The following is a 21530-nucleotide window of genomic DNA, read 5'->3' on the forward strand; positions in this document are numbered from 1 at the left end:
ATAATGCAGATGCTATTAAAATTACATGATTTCAACTTTTCCATACGTATTAATCATTTTTTATGTTTTAAATATAAATAATACTGCGAATGAGTATTTTTCAGTGAAGTTATATTTTCACTAGTGAATTCCACATTTTCAACAGACAATTTGTACTAACGAATTTAGCTTATAGGCGCTAGTGAAATTATATGGTGCTCTCAAATGTCTATTAAATTAAATTTTCCAGTTGCGAAAAGTACATTTTCTGTTCAAACCCAAACCTAACCTACACGAATTAGCTAAACCTAACTTGACCTAAAGAAAATTCTAAGACTAATTAGAAAAACTATCATCAAATCAAGTCCAAAATACAAACTAAGCCATCTTAACTCTCAAGTGAAAATTCATTCGTCTGCACTTTGATATTATAATATGTCTAAAAAATATGCTAGCCTATTTTATATGAGATTATTGGTCAAAGTGTATTTAAATAGAATTTAGGGAAATATTGAAACATTACAAAAACAATTATGACTTCTGGGAAGGGATAATTGTTTTTTGGTCAAAATTAGGTTTAGATATGCTTCATTTGATTCTCACTTATTATAAGTCGTAATATTTTTATAATGTTTTTTAATGAAGCGAAAAATCTCTTTTAAATGTTTATTTTTATTTTGATGGTGCAAAATAAAATTTTATTTTAGAGATTTTTTTTTCTTTAATTGAGATGTTGAATTCTGCAACATCGTGTTGCAGAATTCGACTTCTGTTGACAAGTGCAGTCTTTTTTCACTTCCTCGTGCACAACGATCCAGCTGATCACAATATAAACTTACTGTTAATATTTAGCCAAGGTAAAGAGTTTTGTAATGAGCAATCCCTTTGCAATCCTACCTTACCTACAAACTAACTTTTTTGGGGCTCATTATTTATTTATTTTTGTGGTTTGGGGCTCAGATGTGAACCAACATATATTATATATAACAAAAAAATTGTATAAATGGCCAAAGCAAGACTGACTGTTAAAATTTTAATTAAAAAAAAACAACTTTCAGAATACCAGTTTTAAAAAATCTTATATAATTTATATTTTTTCTGCTAACAAAATACATAATGAATTTCATTGTTTCCGGATCATTTTTTTTATAGTTTTTTCGAATTGATTTTTTTTTATGAATTTGCTCTTTGTCATTGTTATCAAGGAAATGTCATCTTTTGAAAGGTCTTTATGTTTAAAAAAACGGTACTGAATATTGTGCAATCATATTTTTTATATTGCATTTAAATATTTCATTCTATGTAAATTTGTTTATAAATTATTCATTCCATTATGTGTTGGTTTTATTAGTACAGTATTTTACCTTATACAATAAATTTGTTAAAGGCAAAGTGTGCATTAAACGACAGTTATAAAAACAAGCAGATTTAAAAAAGTTGAAAACTGTTATTTAAATTAGTACTGAAGTGTATTTTTATAAATAATTATTTATAATTTATGATCTCGAGATAAGGTAGTTCAAATTAAACAATTTTTATAACATTAGTAAATTATAAATTATATAAATAGCAGTTTTGTACGTAAAATATATTAAAATACCTTATGACTTAGGTTGAAAAATGTAAATAAAAAATTGTAAGTAAGTTTCAATATTATTCGAAGAGCATAAACAAAACTCTTCTTAAATTTTAAAGATGTTTTTTTTATATATGTCTTCAATTTGCTTAACAAAGCGTTTATTTTTTTCTTTAAAGCAAATAATAAATTATTAATTTATATTTTTTGTTGCTTTTAAAATACTTTTTTTATTTTTTTCTGGGATTTAATACTATTTTTTTGTCTTTCTTAGAAGATAAAGGTCCTTGGTATCAATGATATAAAATGTTTATAATAGATAGCAAAAAATGTATATAAAATGTATTCAAATTGTCAATTATGATTTAGTGTTTCTTTAGCAATAAGATTTAAATGTCTGTTTTTATATTAGTCGAAGTACAATAATAATAAATAACATTGGTGAATCTTGTAAATTATGAAAAAACAATTGTTTTTTTTAATTTATTTATTACTCTTCTTTCCAATTATACACCACTACATTATATACATTGTTATGATCGTTTTATATTAATACAATTCTAAACCTATCGTGACAAAAAAAACAATTAAAACTAATGGTTATATACAATACATCGAAATTAATAAAAAATATAACTATAATTAATTGACAAATCAACACATTTTTTCATTATAAATTACTAACAAATCACAAAATATTTTTTTACTAATTGACTGAAAGCGTTATATTGACACGTTTAAAATTTAATGCACATTAAAGAAAAGCAGGACTTGTAAAGCTTTTTATTTTTGTACATTTATTACAATCCTGAATTTCCGCAATAATCTCCTATTCTGTCAGAGATACATTCGAATACATCGAAAGACACGTCGCAGTTTCTACCATTATCTGTAAATATAATTATGCAATCAATCATGTTTTATATTTATTAATAATAATTATAAACAGTTTTACTAACCAATTGGGATAGTGCGAGAGAACAAGTTATGCGACTTCATTAAGCATTCTCGACTTGCTTCTACTGTAGCCATGAAGTATCCTCTTTCGTTTACTCCTTCAGAATATAATCTGACAAGTCCTTCTAAAGTGGGGAAACCGAAACCATCGACCTTTAAATATATATATAGAAATAGATTATATATTGGAAAAAAGTAAAAGTACATAATTTGATGATATACTCACAGCTTTCACTTTTCTGTACACGCACTGCAAAAGACACTGTAAACAAATTGAAAATAAATCAATTAATACGTCAGATTTTAAAGTACTAAATTTCTCACATGAGTAATGTTTACAAAACGTAATCCTGAGGTGATGTCGTAATGAAAAACGAGAAAAGCGATTCGATTCGAATCACGCAGTTAATTGCACGAATTGAACCTGTTTATGTTTAACCTACTTTTGTGACTGTTATAGGTTGTTACATTTTATTTTCATACCTTTCGGTGCGTTACATCGAGAATGCAGCATTGTGCAATATGAAATTGTCTATTTGCCATTTGGCTCGTATTAAGTGAAATTGCATTAAGATTGCTTTAAACCTTTAGCATTAAAAAAAAAACATTATATAATATACGAGAATTTATCGCTGAAGTGTAATTGGATTAATCAAGCTCAGTAACAGAGATTGGCTCTTATCTAAACGTCATTCGTCGCTGTAGATTTAATTGAATTAATGTGTTGCTTTGGATTTGTTGCTTGTGTTATGAATTATTTATAAAAAAACTTACACCCGCAATTCTCTTCTCGTCGTGAGTGAAAGGTGCATCTCTCTTGTTCCTAGTCCTCTTTTGTGGCATCGCCTGTTCTTCTTTGATTACGTCCAAAGCCTCTGAAATTGTTGAAAGACATTTTTAGCACAAGTGCTCAATTGTGTGCGCAACAAAGCGCCTAACGAATCGCATATAATGGGAAATGTGTCATTGAGAAGCGGTTGCTTCAACTTTTTTAACATATATTATGTGCGTTGAGCAGCAACAAAATGATTTTTAAAGCACGAGTGTTTTCATAATTTGTGTTTTCCTAAGCAAAAATTAACATATTAAAGTGTACATCATTAAATAATTAAAACAGCATCCTGTATGTGTAATGGATAATTTAAAATAATTTATAGTGCAATATATTATATCTATTAATTCTATAATAATTTTTGCCTCTGGGCGTTGAAATATATTTATGTAAATAAACTTGAAATATATTTATGTAAATAAAATCACATTTTGGCGTTCAAGTGTATTATTTAGTATAATATAATAAACCAGTAACCTTTTTGACTTGTAGAGTATGTTTAAATAAATTATTTCCTGTGCCACTTTTATAAATAACCTGAAAAATGTATTTCTTCGAAACTTTATTTTTGACATAACAATTTGTAAATATTATTCTTTTGAAAATAGTGGTTATATGTTTATGTATATTTTTCTATTTATTAGCTATATGATTAATTACTGAATTTTAAAAAGATTATACTTGTTAGATAAAAACTAATGATTTTACGATTTTTTCCGTATATTTATTTGATATAGAATAAAATGTCATTTAATTAAATAATACGATAACCACCATTTATAAATAAAGCAAAACGATACATTATAGCTAAAAAATAATTACAGTAATACTATACAAATCCAGATTTTTTCTTGTTTATTTAGATATTACTTTTGTTATATTGTTATTTCAATTTTATACCTTGAGTGAACAATAGTTTAATATAAAAAAAACAAGCTTTTTGTTATAATTTCAATAATAAACCATTTTTTAAAAAAGTCCATAATTATAATCCAGATGCAATGTTTTTTGTAGCGAAAAAAGTGCAATATTATAGATTAAATAATGTTACAATAATCAATGCTAGTGCTGCAAATACAATTATACATAGTAGAAAAAAGTGTTTTTTTAACAAAACTCTTTTACTAATAAACAATTGGATTTTTTTTTCTATTTTACTTGAATTTTATAGTAAATTTAACCAAAAAAATTATTTAAATTAATAATATATTCTCTATGAAAGTTTGTAGTAAATTACAAAATAATTTTTTTTTATTTTAACATAAGCTATCTTATATATAATTGTTCTAAGCCGTCGTCGCTTCCGGACGCGCATAACTTTAAACGAAACATTCTCCGTTCAATTATCTACTTTGTAAATCGTATCGCTTTGTATTAACAGTGTGTAACAATACACGTAAACAAAGGAAATATATTTAATTATAATAATAAATAATAATAAAAATTAAAATTTAATTTGTTCCGATTGATTTTCGAGCCGCCGGTAATGCGTTCTGTTGTTTCGACCAATCAAAAATAAGCATTCAAATATTCAAATAGCGTCGACCAATGAAAAATAAGCATTCAAATTCACATAGATAGTACCGTGACAACACTTTTAAATAATTATTATTTAATAATAAAATTTTGCTACGCGACAATAATTTTCATTAATTCGTCATTTGACTGAATAAAAATGAAATATATACATAATGTGTTGAGGATTAGAAGAATACATTGATTAAACTAGATAAACAATCATAAAATAATCTTCGTAATGAAATTTTCAAATTTTGAATTCCCGGCGACGGGCTCCGAGGCCTAAAAGTGAGTTTTTGCTTTTATAAATAATCGGATTGCAAATTAACTAGATGTGTTATAACTATGAAAATTAAATATATACATAATGTGTTGAGGATAAGAAGAATACATTGATTAAATTAGATAAACAATCATAAAACAATCTTTGTAATGAAATCTTCAAATTTTGAAATCCCGTCGCCGGGCTCCGAGGCCGAAAAGTGAGTTTTACTTTTATATTACATAAACATTATCATTGCTTTCCGATTTAATACATATATACGTTAGATTTTAAGAATTTTAAATTAACCAGTAATGTTTTAAACATGAACGTGTAATATATCCTTAGTATGTGAGGATTGAAAGTTAACGTCGATCAAATCGGCGCTGTCGGACAGCTTATAAATGTGTAGTTTCTTGGATGTTATCTAATAAACGACATTTTACAATGATTATAAATATGTGATTGCATACCTGGAATAATCGATAGCCAAAATATCTAAGAGTGGGTTATTTTTAATTCCGATGTGGCAAAATAGGTACAATTTTTGTTCTGTGCCATCATTCCTCTTTCTGAATAGCCAAATTTAAGATATTCAGTTACATCAAACTTATGTAGTATGTTCTTTATAAAAAGATATTACTTGCTGACAGTGACTTCAACACGAGAAGATTAACTCTTTGTTTATATATACCAATTCTACGTTGTAGCCATATAGGTCATCAAATTGTTCCATCATTGCTTCTGAAAAATAATTAAGAAACAATAAGACTCTTATCAAGAGTAAACATTGAACACATTATTACTACTAATATAATCCATAAATTAAATTTAAACGACAACCGAAGAACACAATTGATGGATGTACTGTAGAGGATTAAACACGTAGATTGGCATCTTTTCATCTTCTACAAAATTGTCACAATATGTCATATATTTTTTATTATTACTAGCATTGTAATATGTTTAATTAACTTCGGTATGTATACCTTTAATTGCCAAATCACCGCTGTTTGTCTTTTAATATTAGATCCTGGAAAGTCAATAGTAATTTTGTTAGAATAACCGTGTTATATTATTCATTTATAACTAAACACTTACTGGCACACCCGCAATTTATAGTTTTGTCTATAATTTCAAATGCTGCATCACTTGAATCATCTTCAATTGTCACTTTGTAACAAAAATCCCGCGATTATAACATATTTCTTGCCAGATCTGACAGAAGAACTGTCAAAGCAAATTTGGGAAGTCCCGCGCTTGAGAACGAACTAAATTGATTTTAACGAGCGAAATTGATTTTAACGAGCGAAATTTATTTTAACGATTTAAATTGTATAAAATTTATTAAAATATGTATAAAAATCATCAAATACAAAAAAAAATGTTTTTTAAAATATTTTTTTAGTTTATAGATTTAAAATATAATATAAATAATGTGGATATGTATTAGCTTCTCTATACAGAAAAAATATGTACCTAAATTTTGGCGAACGTTGGCAATTTAAAGTTTTAGTTTTTAGAGAATTTTTAAAACTTTGCTTTAAAAAGTATTTTAAACAAAAAGGGGCAAAGTTTCAAAATAAGTACTATTCATTACCAACCAACTACTAAGCGCACAGTATTGCAAAAATCCATCTTACTGACGCCTTTGAAACTAAACTACACAAAAATGTATAACACTAATTTAAATATTTTTTAAATTAAAAGTTTCAGAATAAAATTTCAACATTAATTTTTTTCAACATTAAAAATATTTTTTATTTTATTATGGATTTTAAATATTAATCATTTATTATAGATTTTAAATATCATTAGTTCATTATTAATTTTAAATATAGTGAAAACTTTTTACACTCATTAATTATTAAAATATATAATGCTGCGCAGAAAAACATTTACTTTAAAAAATATGTAAATCAAAATATTTTTTAATCAAAAAAGACAAAGGTTTCAAAATTATTAATATTTTTAAAACGCACAAATGTAATTAAAAACTGACTTTTATATTTACACATAAAACATAGAAATATTTTTTTTAAATTATAAAGTAACTTATGATGTCACCAAAAAACTTTTTTATTACGAAAATTTAAATTTATGATATAATTGTGTTATGCAGCGTTAAAACTGGCACTCAAACACATAAAATACCCTAAAACACAATCAATGACTTATAATCACTCACATTGCACTAACTATATATGATCGATTGTGTTGTAGCGTTAGTAAGGTGTAACAAAATATTTTTTCATATCAGTAATATTTTTGAGCGGATGTGTAACTGATGCTATTTATTATTATTATTATTTATTAAACTGTAAACCTACTTTTAAATGATACAAAATGTTACGTTTTAATATTATTTTTTATGTTGAAAACATTTTGATATTTTTTGTTTCAATAATATTTAGTAAAGTTACAAACCTATTTTAAAAAATATTACAACGAAATCTCTATGTAACGAATACCGAAATAACAAAATTCCCAGTATAACGAATCTTTAATTTGTCCCCGAAAAACTTGCATACAAAATGTTTTCATTATAACGAAGACTGATCTCAGTATAACGAAATATTTTGATCCGAATTTAAGAATGACGTTGCAACTTTACACAATATTTCTCCAAATTCAGTTCATTCTTGACGTGGTGTGTGACAGATGTGTTCAAAAGCGACATTACAGGTGTTTCGCTGACCCTCAAACTTTTTTTATAAAACATTTTTTTCACAAATTTTATTGTTTCATACGGTATCCTTAAAAATGGGCAAAAAACTATCTGTCAACCTTATAAGAGGTTATTTCGATGTTGTAGTAATGTGATAATTAAAAATAAAATATATCATCTTCCTTACGTTCAATATAACGAATTTTCAGTATACCAAAATTTATTCATTGGTTCCGTGAGCTTCGCTGTATTGAAATTTAATAGTACAATTTTTAATTTATTATTATCTAGCCAAGTTTTAAACCTATTCATAAATGATATACAATATTTAGATTTATCATTAAATATCTAAGTTTCAATATAACGATAAAATCTAACGTTGTAAATCTAATAAATAATATAAAATGTTTTCTTCTGGAAATACTTAGTCAAGTTGTAAACCTATTTTCAAATGAATTGAAAATGTTAAGTACTTTTTTATAGATTGAACTATTTTGTCTATCATTGAAAATCCTAAATAGTAATGTCCAATTTGAACCATTAAATTTTAAAAAATGTTTAAAAAAATCAGAACGAAGCAAAAATTATATTTAAAACCCAAAAAGTTGAGGGTCCGGTATTCGCACACTCGCTAGCTATCGGTACCTCACGATAGTGAGGTACCGACAGCTAGTTGACTTTTAATTTCATTATTAAAATTCATATGCAAAATAGCAGTTTTAATTGTTTTATGTAATGTTTTTAAATAAAATTATTTTTTGCATATAAGTATTATTTAATCAAATAATAAGAATAGTTTTAATTAAGATTAATAAAATCTTATTTATTATATAAGTAAAACCACACATGCTAGTAACATATAATATATATATTAAATCTCATTAGATTTTTAGTAAATTTTATGAAAAACATGATTGTAAAAATATAAAATTTTCGTCAATTACATATATTTTTTTGATGTCTAAAAATGCACTTATTAAATATTAAAAAATTTAAATTTAAATAAATAAAAAAGCTTAGCTTTTAATTTTATTATGTGTAGATTATGGCGAAAAATAAAATATTAGAAATATTTGTTAATTAGTATTTTTTTAGGGATTTCTCTCTTTATTTTGATAAGTCAATTTTATTACAATAAAACATTCTAAATTATTATAATAATATTGTGAAAAATAGAATATGCTTTAATTGATTACATTTGTAATGTCTAATAATTAAATTACCTATGGTTAAACAATAACGAATATTAGCATTTAATATAAAAAATTGCTCCTAGTATTTATACAGATTTTTTTTTATAATCATGATTTTGATATATAATATATAAATATAAAATTATTTATAGCACTGAATAAAATAATTGGATAAGCTATAAAAAATCTATTATAGCTAATACTTGCTACCAAAAATTCAATAACAGTAAATATTCGGAGATTTCTTTCTTATTTTTGGTATTTTATTTAATTTTTATTTTATAACACATTAAATTTTATATTGTAAAAATATATAATTTGCTGCAATTAATTATTTTTTCATTGTTTAATGGATCAACCATAGTAAATACGAGCATTTGATAAAATATAATATATATTTTTAATAGTAATTTTTAAAAATAAACTTTTTTTAAAAAAAAAATATTATCATAAAACAGTTGCACAAACTACGCTTTTCATTTTTATATATAATTTATAAAAATATTTTTTTATGACAAAAAAGAAAATATTAGAATAAGCAATAAGACAAATTGTATAATACAGCAATACATATTTATTAGTAAATATTTGGATACTTATAGAACATATAATTGCATATAATAAAACCTTTAAACCTAAAAAGTTTTAGAACTTTCATTAGGGCAGATCCAAAATACAAATTGAGCCAACTTTACTCTCTTAGAGCAAAATAAGCTTAACCTTTTCGACTCTGACCATTTTTTTCAGAACTAATTAGCTACTCTGATTAATTTTTAAATTTATTATGTTAAAAAAAATTAGGTGAGTGAGTGAGTGATAAACCTTCATAGGGTTGAATGATGAACATGATTTAATAGAAAACGCAACTATGTTTTTTTTTATTAAAAATTTAAATTTTGGTTCATTACTTTTGGGGCACTCTATCTGATAATTTGTATGACCATTAGATTTTTGGTACATTTTGTAAAAAATACGCATCTTGCATAGATCGTCTGCACATATTACAATTTGTTAAAGGAATATGATAGCCTTACCAATATTACTACAGACTTTTTATATGAAAGTATTGGTCAAAATGTTTTCAAATCGAATTTTAGGCGCAAAAACAATTATCACTTCTGAAATGTCTCTATAGTAATCCATTTAAAAATTGTTATCTAATAAAATTACATATAAATAGTTTTATCCAATTTTTTTTATTGACTTAAATATTTATAATATACTGATAAAATTATTTTGACGCACAATTCTGAAAATAAATTGTACAAAAAAAATTGGTTTACTATTAATTTAGATTTATTCGTAGTAATAAACTTTTAATGAACGTGTTTTTATACGTTTTATATTCTGCGTATAAATCAATTTGATCAGGATAATTTGATAATTTTATTAAAAAATATGTATGTTAGGCTGATGGTTAAATTTTATTAGGATAATGAAATAAAATGAAGACACCATATTTAGAATAGATTGCAAAATCAATATCAGCATATAGTTAATGCAAATCTTTAACTTGGGTCTGACAATGGAGTATTAACAATAATTATTACCAGAGTTAATTATCTTTGTTTTGAGTGACGCAATTCGTCCTGATTACCTTGTGGATGACTGATTTTCGTGGAGACTTGCAGCCGTGATGCAATTATTGCAGTCGTATCGTTGCTAAACCATAACTTGTAATTATTCACGAAACCATAGCCAATGTCAAAAGGTAATTACATATCAATCTTCGTGCCGCAAGATTAAGATTAAAAATTTAGGTCCCGATAAGGCTATGTAGCAACGATTCTTGGAACCCAAAAAATTAATCCAAAACAAATCTCTGTGTACGTATTATAATAATGTCTGTGTCTTATCTTGAATTTAACGTCGGTAACATAATTGAATAATTAAGTTCAAAAGAAATGCAACCCTAAACTAAATATGGGCACACATTTTAACAGCAATGATACAAAATTTAATTATAAAAAATAACCGTGAAAATCAAATTTATAATAACAGAAAGTTAAACTGATTTACATTCAAAACAAAATGATTCTTGCGTAACAGAATGTAAAAATTAATGAAGCGGTTGTTTACTGACATATGAGCATTAAAATTTCAAGGATTGTTAAAAAAAACTTTGATTACCGTAATGGTAACTATTAAAATATAGATTATGATTTTATTTATACTTATTAAAAGAAATACTTTTGCAAGAATCTAGATTTATATCTAGGCATAGTTAATATATTCACAAGTGAAAGCTTAATATGCATATATTTATCTTGTTTATAATCTCTCAAATCATATTTGTCTACTAGATAAATTTACATCATGTTGGTAAATATTTATTTACATTAAAATCACGATCATTTTTTGCATAAAATGTCTCAATCGAATATTGCGTCGCATTATAAAGATTTTTTTGCCATATAAAGGCGAATTTTAATTGGCAAATTTTATAAGTGGGTACAAATTTCATTCATATTATGGTCGATCTTTGTTCCCGATAGTTTCATGGTTTTGTTGCAACATTACTGATAATGTGGCGTGAGATTTTTTCTCGCGGATCTGTACGCAATTATATTTTGTAATTGATTGTTTGGTGAAATGGCAGCTATTTTTAATAATATATAAATAAATAATAATATATTACTATTATAATATTAAACCTCAATTGTATAATATATATATCTTCATTGTGTAATATTTATTATAAGTAAAAGCAAAAATCTTAAATGATGCTTAAGTGATATTTGATATATTATAAGTAAACCTTAAAAGATTAAATTTTTTTATTATTTACAGACTTTAATTGTTCTTAAAAAAATAAACTTTGCTATTAAAAGGTGTAAATTAATATATATCGATTTTATTATTACAAAAAGCATACTATTTAATTAGTTAAAATAATGAATTAACATCGTTGAAAAGGTTTTTGATATGCTTTATCGATTTTTTACTATATTTTTTGCCAAATATTTGCTTTTACAGATTATTTATAATATTTTTAAATTAATTTGAAGTAGAATTTTGTGATTTATATTTTTATTTTGATTTTTCAAATAAATATTATAAGTAAGATGATTTTTTAAATAAATATTATAATAAATATAAAAAGCTTTTTGGAATAAATGAGAAAACTTACAACAGCTTTTAATATACAGTGTTGCCTTGATTTACGAGCTTAATCTGTTCCTTGATGGAGCTCCTAACTCAAATTATTCCCATGTCAAATAAATTTGGGGAAAATTAAAATGGATTAATAGTTGAAATTGTAAATACATACAACCTAAATTAATAATATTTTTTTTTGTTTAAGCTACACAATGCGATTTTTTCTCGTATTTCAAGACATTGCTTGTATAAAAAAATGCTCGTAAGTCAAGTTACTCGTAATTCAAATTTAAAAAAACGAAAATTATAAAAAATCATATTAAAAATCTAATTTAAAAAAATTTAGGTCAAATTAAAAAAAATGCTTGTAAGTCAAGTTACTCGTAATTCGAGGTTCACGTGTATATACATTTAGCTATTATTCATTAATTTAGTATCTATAGTTTCTTTCTATAAACTTTCTATTAATAATTTTATTTACTATCAGCAAAATTAATAGGTTTTTACCTTTTTTAGCCTGAAAATATATTTTATAAAATTTAAAATACATCAATAATAATTAAGGTTTTAGAAAAAAAAATTAAGCAAGGAAATTTTCGGCAAAATTATAAAAAAATTAATATATATATGATATTTTTTATAAGTAGAAATTTTAAATGTGCAATTATTACGATTTAGCTCAATTATCCGTGAGATTGGAAAAATCTATGAAAATTGATGGGGAAAATAATCACTAATTTTTGTCTCCCAGATACAATATAATTTGAAAGGCACAAAAGTTCATATGGGATTTTACCTAGGCATTTCTGGTATTAGTCGCCAATTATACCACTTATTTATTGTGCTGGATAAAAAAAAATGCAAATATTTTTTTATTCCTTAAAGTGTGTAATAAAATATTTAATTTTCGTTTGTATTAAAAAATTATATTTTTTTATATTTTAGTAAATCTAAAGAGATTTGAGTAATTTTTATTTAAATCTATTACATACTATAATATTTTTAATTATTCTCAAAATAAAAAGAACACAAAATTTAATATATATTGTTGGTTTAAAGTAAATAAATAACATTTTTACATTATAGATTTTAATGATATATATTTAGATGATATTATTAAACATATTAAAAATCGAAAAATATGGGTTTTGCTTCGTTTTAATATAGTATTATTATTTTATAAAAAAAATATTACAGTTTCAGAGTATGTAATGTTTAGATTTTTTTTATCCTTATAATATATGTATTATAAAACATTTTTAATTTTAAATATATTATTAAAAATAAATAAAATATCAATAAACTATTTCAGTATAGATGTTAGAGCAATAATATTTTTAAGACAAAAAATATTAAGTTAATACGTATAGAATTTTACTTCCAAAATTATTGTATTGCTATCTAAGAAGCGGAATATAATTTTTATTTATGAATCAGTGAATTTTTGCATTAAAGTAATTAATCATAGATAAAACAGTTAAATAATATTGATATATATCAAAAATCATTTAGGTATCTGAATTTAAGTATCGATTTTAAATCAGTGTAATTTTCAGCTTAAAAATAACAATAAAAAAAGCGTGAATTTTTTCTGTGAATAAATTAATAACCTTTTTGAATAAAAAAATATTAATTATGATACATAATATATCAAAGTTTCTGATTTTTATATAGACATAAAAAATTACAATAAAAATATGCATAGATTTTTTTATATAATGGTTATAGTAATATAAATTGTATTTATATTGCTTTTAATATTGAGAGTTTCATTATTGTTTGACTGTACTATTTAATGGCTACAAAAATACTAATTAAACGTAATCTTTATTCGATTTCTAGTATGTACATTATTTTGTAATAGCTATTTTTATTATTTTTGAGCTGATTTTATACATTTTATTTTAATATATATATATATATATTAAATATTCGCCATGAGCTAAAAGAGCTCATTATTTTCAATACCTAATACATCATGATTGTCATACGTTAAGAAAATCTTGATAAACCTAATCTTTGATGGGCGGTCGAAATTATTAATAATTTCAATCTCCCACACACGATGAAAAATTAAAAACACTATATGGGATTGAACCCAAGTCTTTTAGGTTAATAGTCAGATAATTATACCACTTGTCTATCCTATTATCAAATCAAATAAAAAAATTGACATATGCAAATTTAGCATAAAGTTTTACATGTAGATTAAATGATTTACATATGTAATATAATGACCCAAAAATAACTTTTTTTACAAATTCATTGAGATACTAATTTATGATAATTTTTAACTGCTTTTGATTTTGATTTTTAATACAATACTTGTCAAATATTACACAAATCATTATTTGTGTAAGATAATTGTATTTATAATTGATTTAAACTTCAGCTTATTTTTATTTGATTTCATAAGTATCGCTGAAAAAAAATTCTTTAAATACAACAGTAGTTATTCAATTATTAAAATCAGCACAATTTAATATAAATTATAGAAGAGAAAAAAAGCTTTTGTAAAATAAATTTATTAAAAATCAGTGTATGAAAATAGGATTACATATTATATAAAATAATAAATTAGTACAAATTTCATTATGTTTTGAGCTACTTCATTTAAAAATCATAATTAAAAAAGCCTGTTGATTAAATTTCATAGATGAGATTTTTTAATTAAAAATGCTGTTTTATGATTATCAACCTTTATTTAGTTGTAAGATGTGTAGTATGTATTTATTTAGTTTCTCGTCTATAAAGAGTTTGCCAATTTTTTTTTCTAAAATTAAATGAATATTTGCCGTTTTGATTTAAAACACCTGTATATGAAAATCTTGTTTATTTTGTGCGAGCGTAAGCACTGCACAGGTCAAAAACAGACAAGACAAGTACAAGAACGAGATTAATGTCGTATATTTTATGTATGAAAATCCGATGTGTATATCCACAGAGAGAAAAAATGTGACATAAACGACAGTAGTGGTTGCGAAATGGAAAGTGATTATGCGAATCGAAGGCGTGCACAACAAACGGCCAAACGACGGAATTCGCAACGTTTCCTCGTTTCTTCATACAACCTGGGCCGGTTGTACTGCGACCCATTTGCGACCCATTGCAAAACATGAAAAGCGCCGCTGCGGGTAAACACTATCTACCTTTTTGCGATAGACCGCTTCGAAAGATGAGGAAAAACTCTCAGTTTTTTGGTCAAAGATGTCGCGATACGACGACAAACGGTACGGTTCTATTGTAAACAGAGCTTAAGAATAGGTTTGGTAAAAAGTAACACATTGAATATACTGTGTTGCACCGTTATGGTAACAAAAAATCGCAGTAAAAAGGTCAATGCGATGTTTAGCTATTGTTTATTGAATAATGAGTGTTGAATGCTATAATCTTTAAAAGTAGCACGAAAACCTTATTTGGATTTAATTTGAGTTTGTACTTCAAACGATTTTAATTCATTTTAATCATTGAGGATATAAACTTTTTAGTAATAGGTGTACCGGAAAAGAATGTCGTTTTTTTTGTTATCACTTTTAAGTGGTCAGTTGTGCTTCATCAGTTGAACTTTTACAACGTTTTCTGTGTTGTTTCTCTGACTACGTATACCTGGAGTGTATTAGGACTTTTAAACAAAAAAAATTACAACCCTATATACAATGGAGAGCTTTGTAACGAATGACAAATTTATTCGAAATTTTATGCTTTTATCATTTCATGAAGAAAAAAAGTGCAACACGTGTTACAAAAAATATTTGTGATTTACTGGGAGATATTTTGAATGTTCGTAAATGCCAGAGGTGGTTTAAACAATTTAAATCCGGCAATTTTGATCTAAAAAATAACCCTGGAAGTGGTCGACCTGTTAAAGTGGATAGCGGTGTTTTAACTGAGCTGATTCACCAAAATCCATCTTCAACGATTCAAGAACTCGCGGAGCAACTCTGATGTTCATGGTCAAGCGAGCAAGAGCATATCAAAAAAATCAGCAAGACGCGGAAACAAGGAAAATGGATACCTCATGAATTAAGTGAAAAATCTAGGTGAGCGTCTAAACGCGTGCACTGAGTTATTGGAATTAAATACCAAAACTCCATTTCTACAACATCTTGTAACTGGTGACGAAAAATGGGTGTTGTATTCAAACCAAGGACGCAAGAAACAATGGCTTTCAAAGGGCCAGGTACCAAAACCCACCCCTAAGCCCGGGCTCTCTGCAAAAAAAGTTATTTTGTCTGTTTTGTCGAACTGCAAGGGAATAATTTATTTTGAAACATTAAAACCCGGACAGACAATTAACGCTCAAATGCATAGTGATCAACTAGAGCGTTTAGATGCAGAAATAAATAAAAAAAGACCTGCACTGGCTAATCGTTAAATGCACAAAATTGTTTTATTAAAAAAACGACATTCTTTTCCGGTACACCTAATATTTCAATAATAAAAATATATAGATTTTATTAACGACCTTGTCACTTTTAATTTTCTATTAAAGTTAAATCGTTTCTTTTATGTTCAGTAACTGGATATACACATTGAGTTTTGTTTAAAGAATAAAATCAAAAATAATTGATTAATGATTAAAATATTAATACTTGAGTTTTTTACTCTGGATTTCTAGTACATATAGTATTAATGTTTAAAGTATAAAAAATGGTTTTACAAAAATATAAAATCATTTATATGTAAGTTACCTGAGATTATCCCATAAATTACAGCTCTACTTTTAAACAATATTTTTGATTTGTTATTTTGCTCTAGAAAAATATTTTTAATTGTATCTGTGTTAGTAATTATGTTATAATATATTTTAAAATACATTTTGAATATACTTTTAAAATTAAAAAATGTGTTTTTATACTAAATTAAAGCCAATAAACAGATCAGTATTTTTTTTACATAATGTGTATTAATGGTATAAGAAAAAACATTGCCAATATTAATAAACATATTAATTACATTTTTAATTAAAATTTAATAAGTAAGTAACGTATTTAAAAGTAGCTATTGATTATACTGACTTGAGCTCTTTTAGTTATAAATAATTTTGATTAAATTGTTAATATTATATTATAATATAATTCATACTATATTTTAAATAAATTTAAAGCTTTTTAGTTTTAGAAATTCATGTTGATTATATGTGTGTATGTTTTAAAAACAAACCCACAAATTTTTGGCATTGAAAAAAATACTTTTTTTTAGAAAATTTAATTTAAAAAATATTTACGTTATATAATAAATATTATTTAAAATCGTAATTAAAATTTAATACATTTAATGACACATTTAAAAGTAGTCCTTGATCCATTAAACGCGCCAAAATTAATCGTTTGCACAAATATTTTTACATTGTTGTTATTTAATAAAATTAAATAATATACATACTACATATTGAATAAATTTAATTGATCATAACATGTATTTAAGTATTTTTTACAATACCAATTATGTTGCTATTGTATTAAACATTGCAATAAAAAATATATTTAAATAAAGTTATTAAACTGCCATATTTATTAAAAACCCCATATTTTGCCATTTAAAATAGCTTGGCCTACTTTTAGACGCCCAAAATTTTTGCTTTGATAAAATACATTAAATAAAATTATTATTAATTTACAATACATTGAATAACAATTAATTTTTAACTCAAATATCTACAAAATTCTTATTGCTGTTATCGTTATATGTTGTGGCATAAAAACGACAATATCAAATTATAAATACACTAAGTTTTATAAGATTACAGCATTCTAAATTAACCCTAAATTACTTTCATGTGCATCAAAATATTTTTGACTAGATTTTAATAGTGAAAGTTGCAAATTAAGTGTTTGAAAATCAGCACGAAAAAATTTAGTACTTTTTTTATAATGATAATTTTTATTATAGCTGTAATTGGTTTTTCTTGTCACAGCTTAAAAAAACACCAATTTGCACTAAAAAAATATTTTAATTCAAGCAACAAAATTGTATGTATTTCATAAATTTAAGATAGTACTTTGCATTAATATATATATTTACTAAAATAAACTTACATTTATTGCTTTATATATTATGGTATTTCGAATGTAAAATAAATTTCTATGATATTTTTTCTTGTTCTTTTACCGATATTTAAGTGACTAGTAAAATAGCTTACATTGTGAAATGCAGATATTTCAATACAACGTACCGTAAAAAACACGTATTTATGTAGAGTTGTAGCACAACTATATGCCGTATTACAATAAAAGAGATTTTGAAAGGTCATATTTTCCAATATAACTAGAACTTTCGCATCATTACAAAAACTTACATAATTATCGTATATTATTTATGTTTCACATAATGCTTAAAGTATTATATCAATTTAAAAAGAAAGTTGTAAATATACATATATTTCAAGAAAAAAAAACTCATGGTATCATATTAATAAGATACCTTGATATTATAGTAACATAACTTGAATTAATGAAATACATTTTGTGTCAATATGAACATGCCTCGATTTGAACCGAACTATATCAATCATTATCGCCAGTTACGTCAATCAGGAATTTACCCTTTTCAATATAAACACGCAGCAATTCAATCACGCTGATTAAAAGCTCATTTGTGTACGTCACCATCGCCTCATTAGTATCGTTTCAGGATCGGACACTAATGGAGACTTTTATGTCAAACCACCATGAGAAACTTTCACGTTGTGAATCCCCATTCTAGCATATATTGAAACTAAAAATTTGTTAATGAAATGAAAACATTGCACATACATTGAAAAGACACAGGCTTTCTAAAATTTCTTATTCCTATAATTGTGAGAGTGATCCAAGCGAGAGCTTAATAATGTCGTAAATGACCAATAATGAACACGATGTAGATTTATTATACATCGATAGGCGATAACGTGTCATTAACTTTAATCTACGAGCTCATCTGGTTTTGCACTTGAAACTAAATACGTCTTGAAATAAAATATTCACTGAGGCCGTAAATAAAGCAACTTCAAGGTCATTATCCATTAGTCAATGGCTGTAGAGAGTTTCTATAGATTTTGTAAAAAAAATATGAATTTTTAACATTGCCTTGAGACATTCGTTCAAAAGTAGTCCACCATAGTCATCCGCGAACACAAGGACCATATGTTTCGTGCAATAAGCGCTATCCGTTCACAAAGATTGTATGAAGCAGATTAGCGTGATGTGGCTTTATTATGATTATGGAACATGCTTACAGAGTGTAGCAAAAATATTAAATAGCAAAAAGATTGTGAAATTAAAGAACTAACTGTTTTTTTAAAAACGAACCTTGTCCTAAAAAAACTCAAATTTTATTTTTTTTTATAGAAAGCACATATTAGTATATAAAAGAATATTTGTCACAAGAATATTTTAAGCTTAAAATAATTATAAAAACATATCTATTCATTATTTACTTATTTTATTTGTGTACTTATTAGTGTATATAATGCCAAATATGCTTAAGCATATAAGTCTACTTAACGTTTTAAAAGTATTGATAATATAATAAAATTAGAAAAAACTTCATCCATATTTGAAATATTTAGGTGTTCTATTTTTAATAAATTGTAGATAAAGTTACTAATTATTTTTACTTCAATATAATATAATTATTAGCTATGCATGATTATTTAAAATTAAATTTATATATAATTTTAAAGCTTATTGTTAGTAGAATCAATGTTAAAAATATTTCAATAAATCAAATATGATTGATTTTTATATCTTCTTAAAAATGCTGTTCCCGAATTATATAGTTAATTAATGTAAATATTTAATAAGCAATTTTTATTATTATTGTATAATAAAGTCATTGCTACTGAAATGATACAATTTAAAATCCTCAAAAAAACTGATGCAATTAAGATTATACATATTTAAAAGATATGATTCTTAAACTTTTTCCTTTTATTAATTTTAAACAATCAATAAAAATATAATTATACTTTTTTTATTCACAAATGTATATAGATATAAACGAGTGATTTCCATATTTTACACCATAGTTGACTTTCTGTTCTATTGTATACTTTTTTATACATATGTTGTATTTAATACACACTAACTTAAATTCATATTATACTAAAAATATTTAAAATTTAATAAAAACCTCTCAATATTGACAGTTTGATTTCTTCTTGACATTGCGTTATAACCCTTTCAATTTTCTGTGGAGCTGTTGGTGGCGATTGACAGCGTTTTTCCTGCGAACAGTAAAACATTATGTTTGATAATCTTAACATTACAATCTATTGTATAAAGTGAAACAATGAGTAAGGTTAAGATTTAATGTTAAACATCTTGCAAATTACATTCCAATATTCATTCAATGAGAACTGGAAACATTTAGGATATAATATGCATATATAAATAATTATAAATTATAACATATTAAAGTGCAGCGAACGTACTGCTATAATTTAGAAGGTCAATCAAGAATTGTCGCAGTAAAAGTAAACCCGAACGCATTCAATTTTATTTATACATTTTTACGCGAGCATTCAGTCCGAACGTTCGACTATTTGTATCAAATCATCACAGTTCGGACAACGTGTTCGGAAAATACCGTAATAGACATCGACGAGCGGTTAACCTTCAAACCTGGTCTGATTTTTTTAATCTAATAAATCACGCTTAGAACTAATGTAACTAATTTTTAATGCATTTTAACAAACTGTACATATACATTTCTAGCGCAAATATAAATATTACTAATCATGGCAAATTTGTAATGATCAAGCGAATAATGCTTGTATGATCATTAAACATATTTGTACAATAGAAAATAAAATAAAATGACTAATATAAATCGCGACTAATGGTCTTGAAAGGAACCCACGCTCTCGCTCGGCCTGATTCATCGATGCCATTTTTAGTAATGTTAGATTGACTTTTAATTTAGAGCTTTACGTAATACTAGTTTTGTAATATAATTATTTATGTATCAATAATATTAACTCACCCCATCTGAAGCCACTGCACTAGACGTTGAACTGATACCAAAGTAGAAACAGAGCAACACTGATAACACAACACTGGCTGAGCTTTTTGGTAGCATTTTCTATATTTTTATTTATTATTATAAAAAAAACACTGTTTATTTGAGGGTATTTTTCAACGTGTTCGACTCAAACTTCGCGAACGCCAGAGGGAAAGTGGCTCTGTCTGTTGACCGACTGTCGTATATATGTATGTAATTCAAAATGCGTCGTGTCAGACCAAAGCCACGGTCTGTAATGACGTCTATCTGATCGGCAGACATCCGACGGTGAAAAGTGGGTGGAAAGTGGGCGAAAAATACAGTAAGAGGTGACAAAAATCTACCTGCAAAATGTTCAGAAAGGACATGACGAATTTAGCATATTTATTTCTAGTTTTGTTCAAATAAATATAAATTTATTTGCCACAAAGATAGCTTGATTTATTTGTTGAATAAAATGCTGT

The 21530-nt window shown here is 25.2% G+C and overlaps 1 protein-coding gene across 1 annotated transcript; it reads right to left on the reverse strand.

Moving 5' to 3' along the window:
- Positions 1 to 2200: 2200 nt before the first annotated feature.
- Positions 2201 to 21327, reverse strand: Obp73a (Odorant-binding protein 73a). Its single transcript, XM_088194898.1, has 6 exons — positions 21049 to 21327; positions 20197 to 20290; positions 3287 to 3387; positions 2739 to 2774; positions 2515 to 2665; positions 2201 to 2444 (listed from the first exon to the last, which is right to left on the reverse strand). Exons 1-6 carry the CDS (start codon positions 21142 to 21144, stop codon positions 2356 to 2358), a joined length of 567 nt encoding a protein of 188 aa, XP_088051024.1. The 5' UTR covers positions 21145 to 21327; the 3' UTR covers positions 2201 to 2355.
- Between the last annotated feature and the right edge of the window lie 203 nt (positions 21328 to 21530).

This window comes from Plectrocnemia conspersa, unplaced genomic scaffold (genome assembly GCF_051122295.1).
Source record: "Plectrocnemia conspersa isolate PC_06_02 unplaced genomic scaffold, ASM5112229v1 ptg000010l, whole genome shotgun sequence".
Classification (NCBI taxonomy): Eukaryota; Metazoa; Arthropoda; class Insecta; order Trichoptera; family Polycentropodidae; genus Plectrocnemia; species Plectrocnemia conspersa.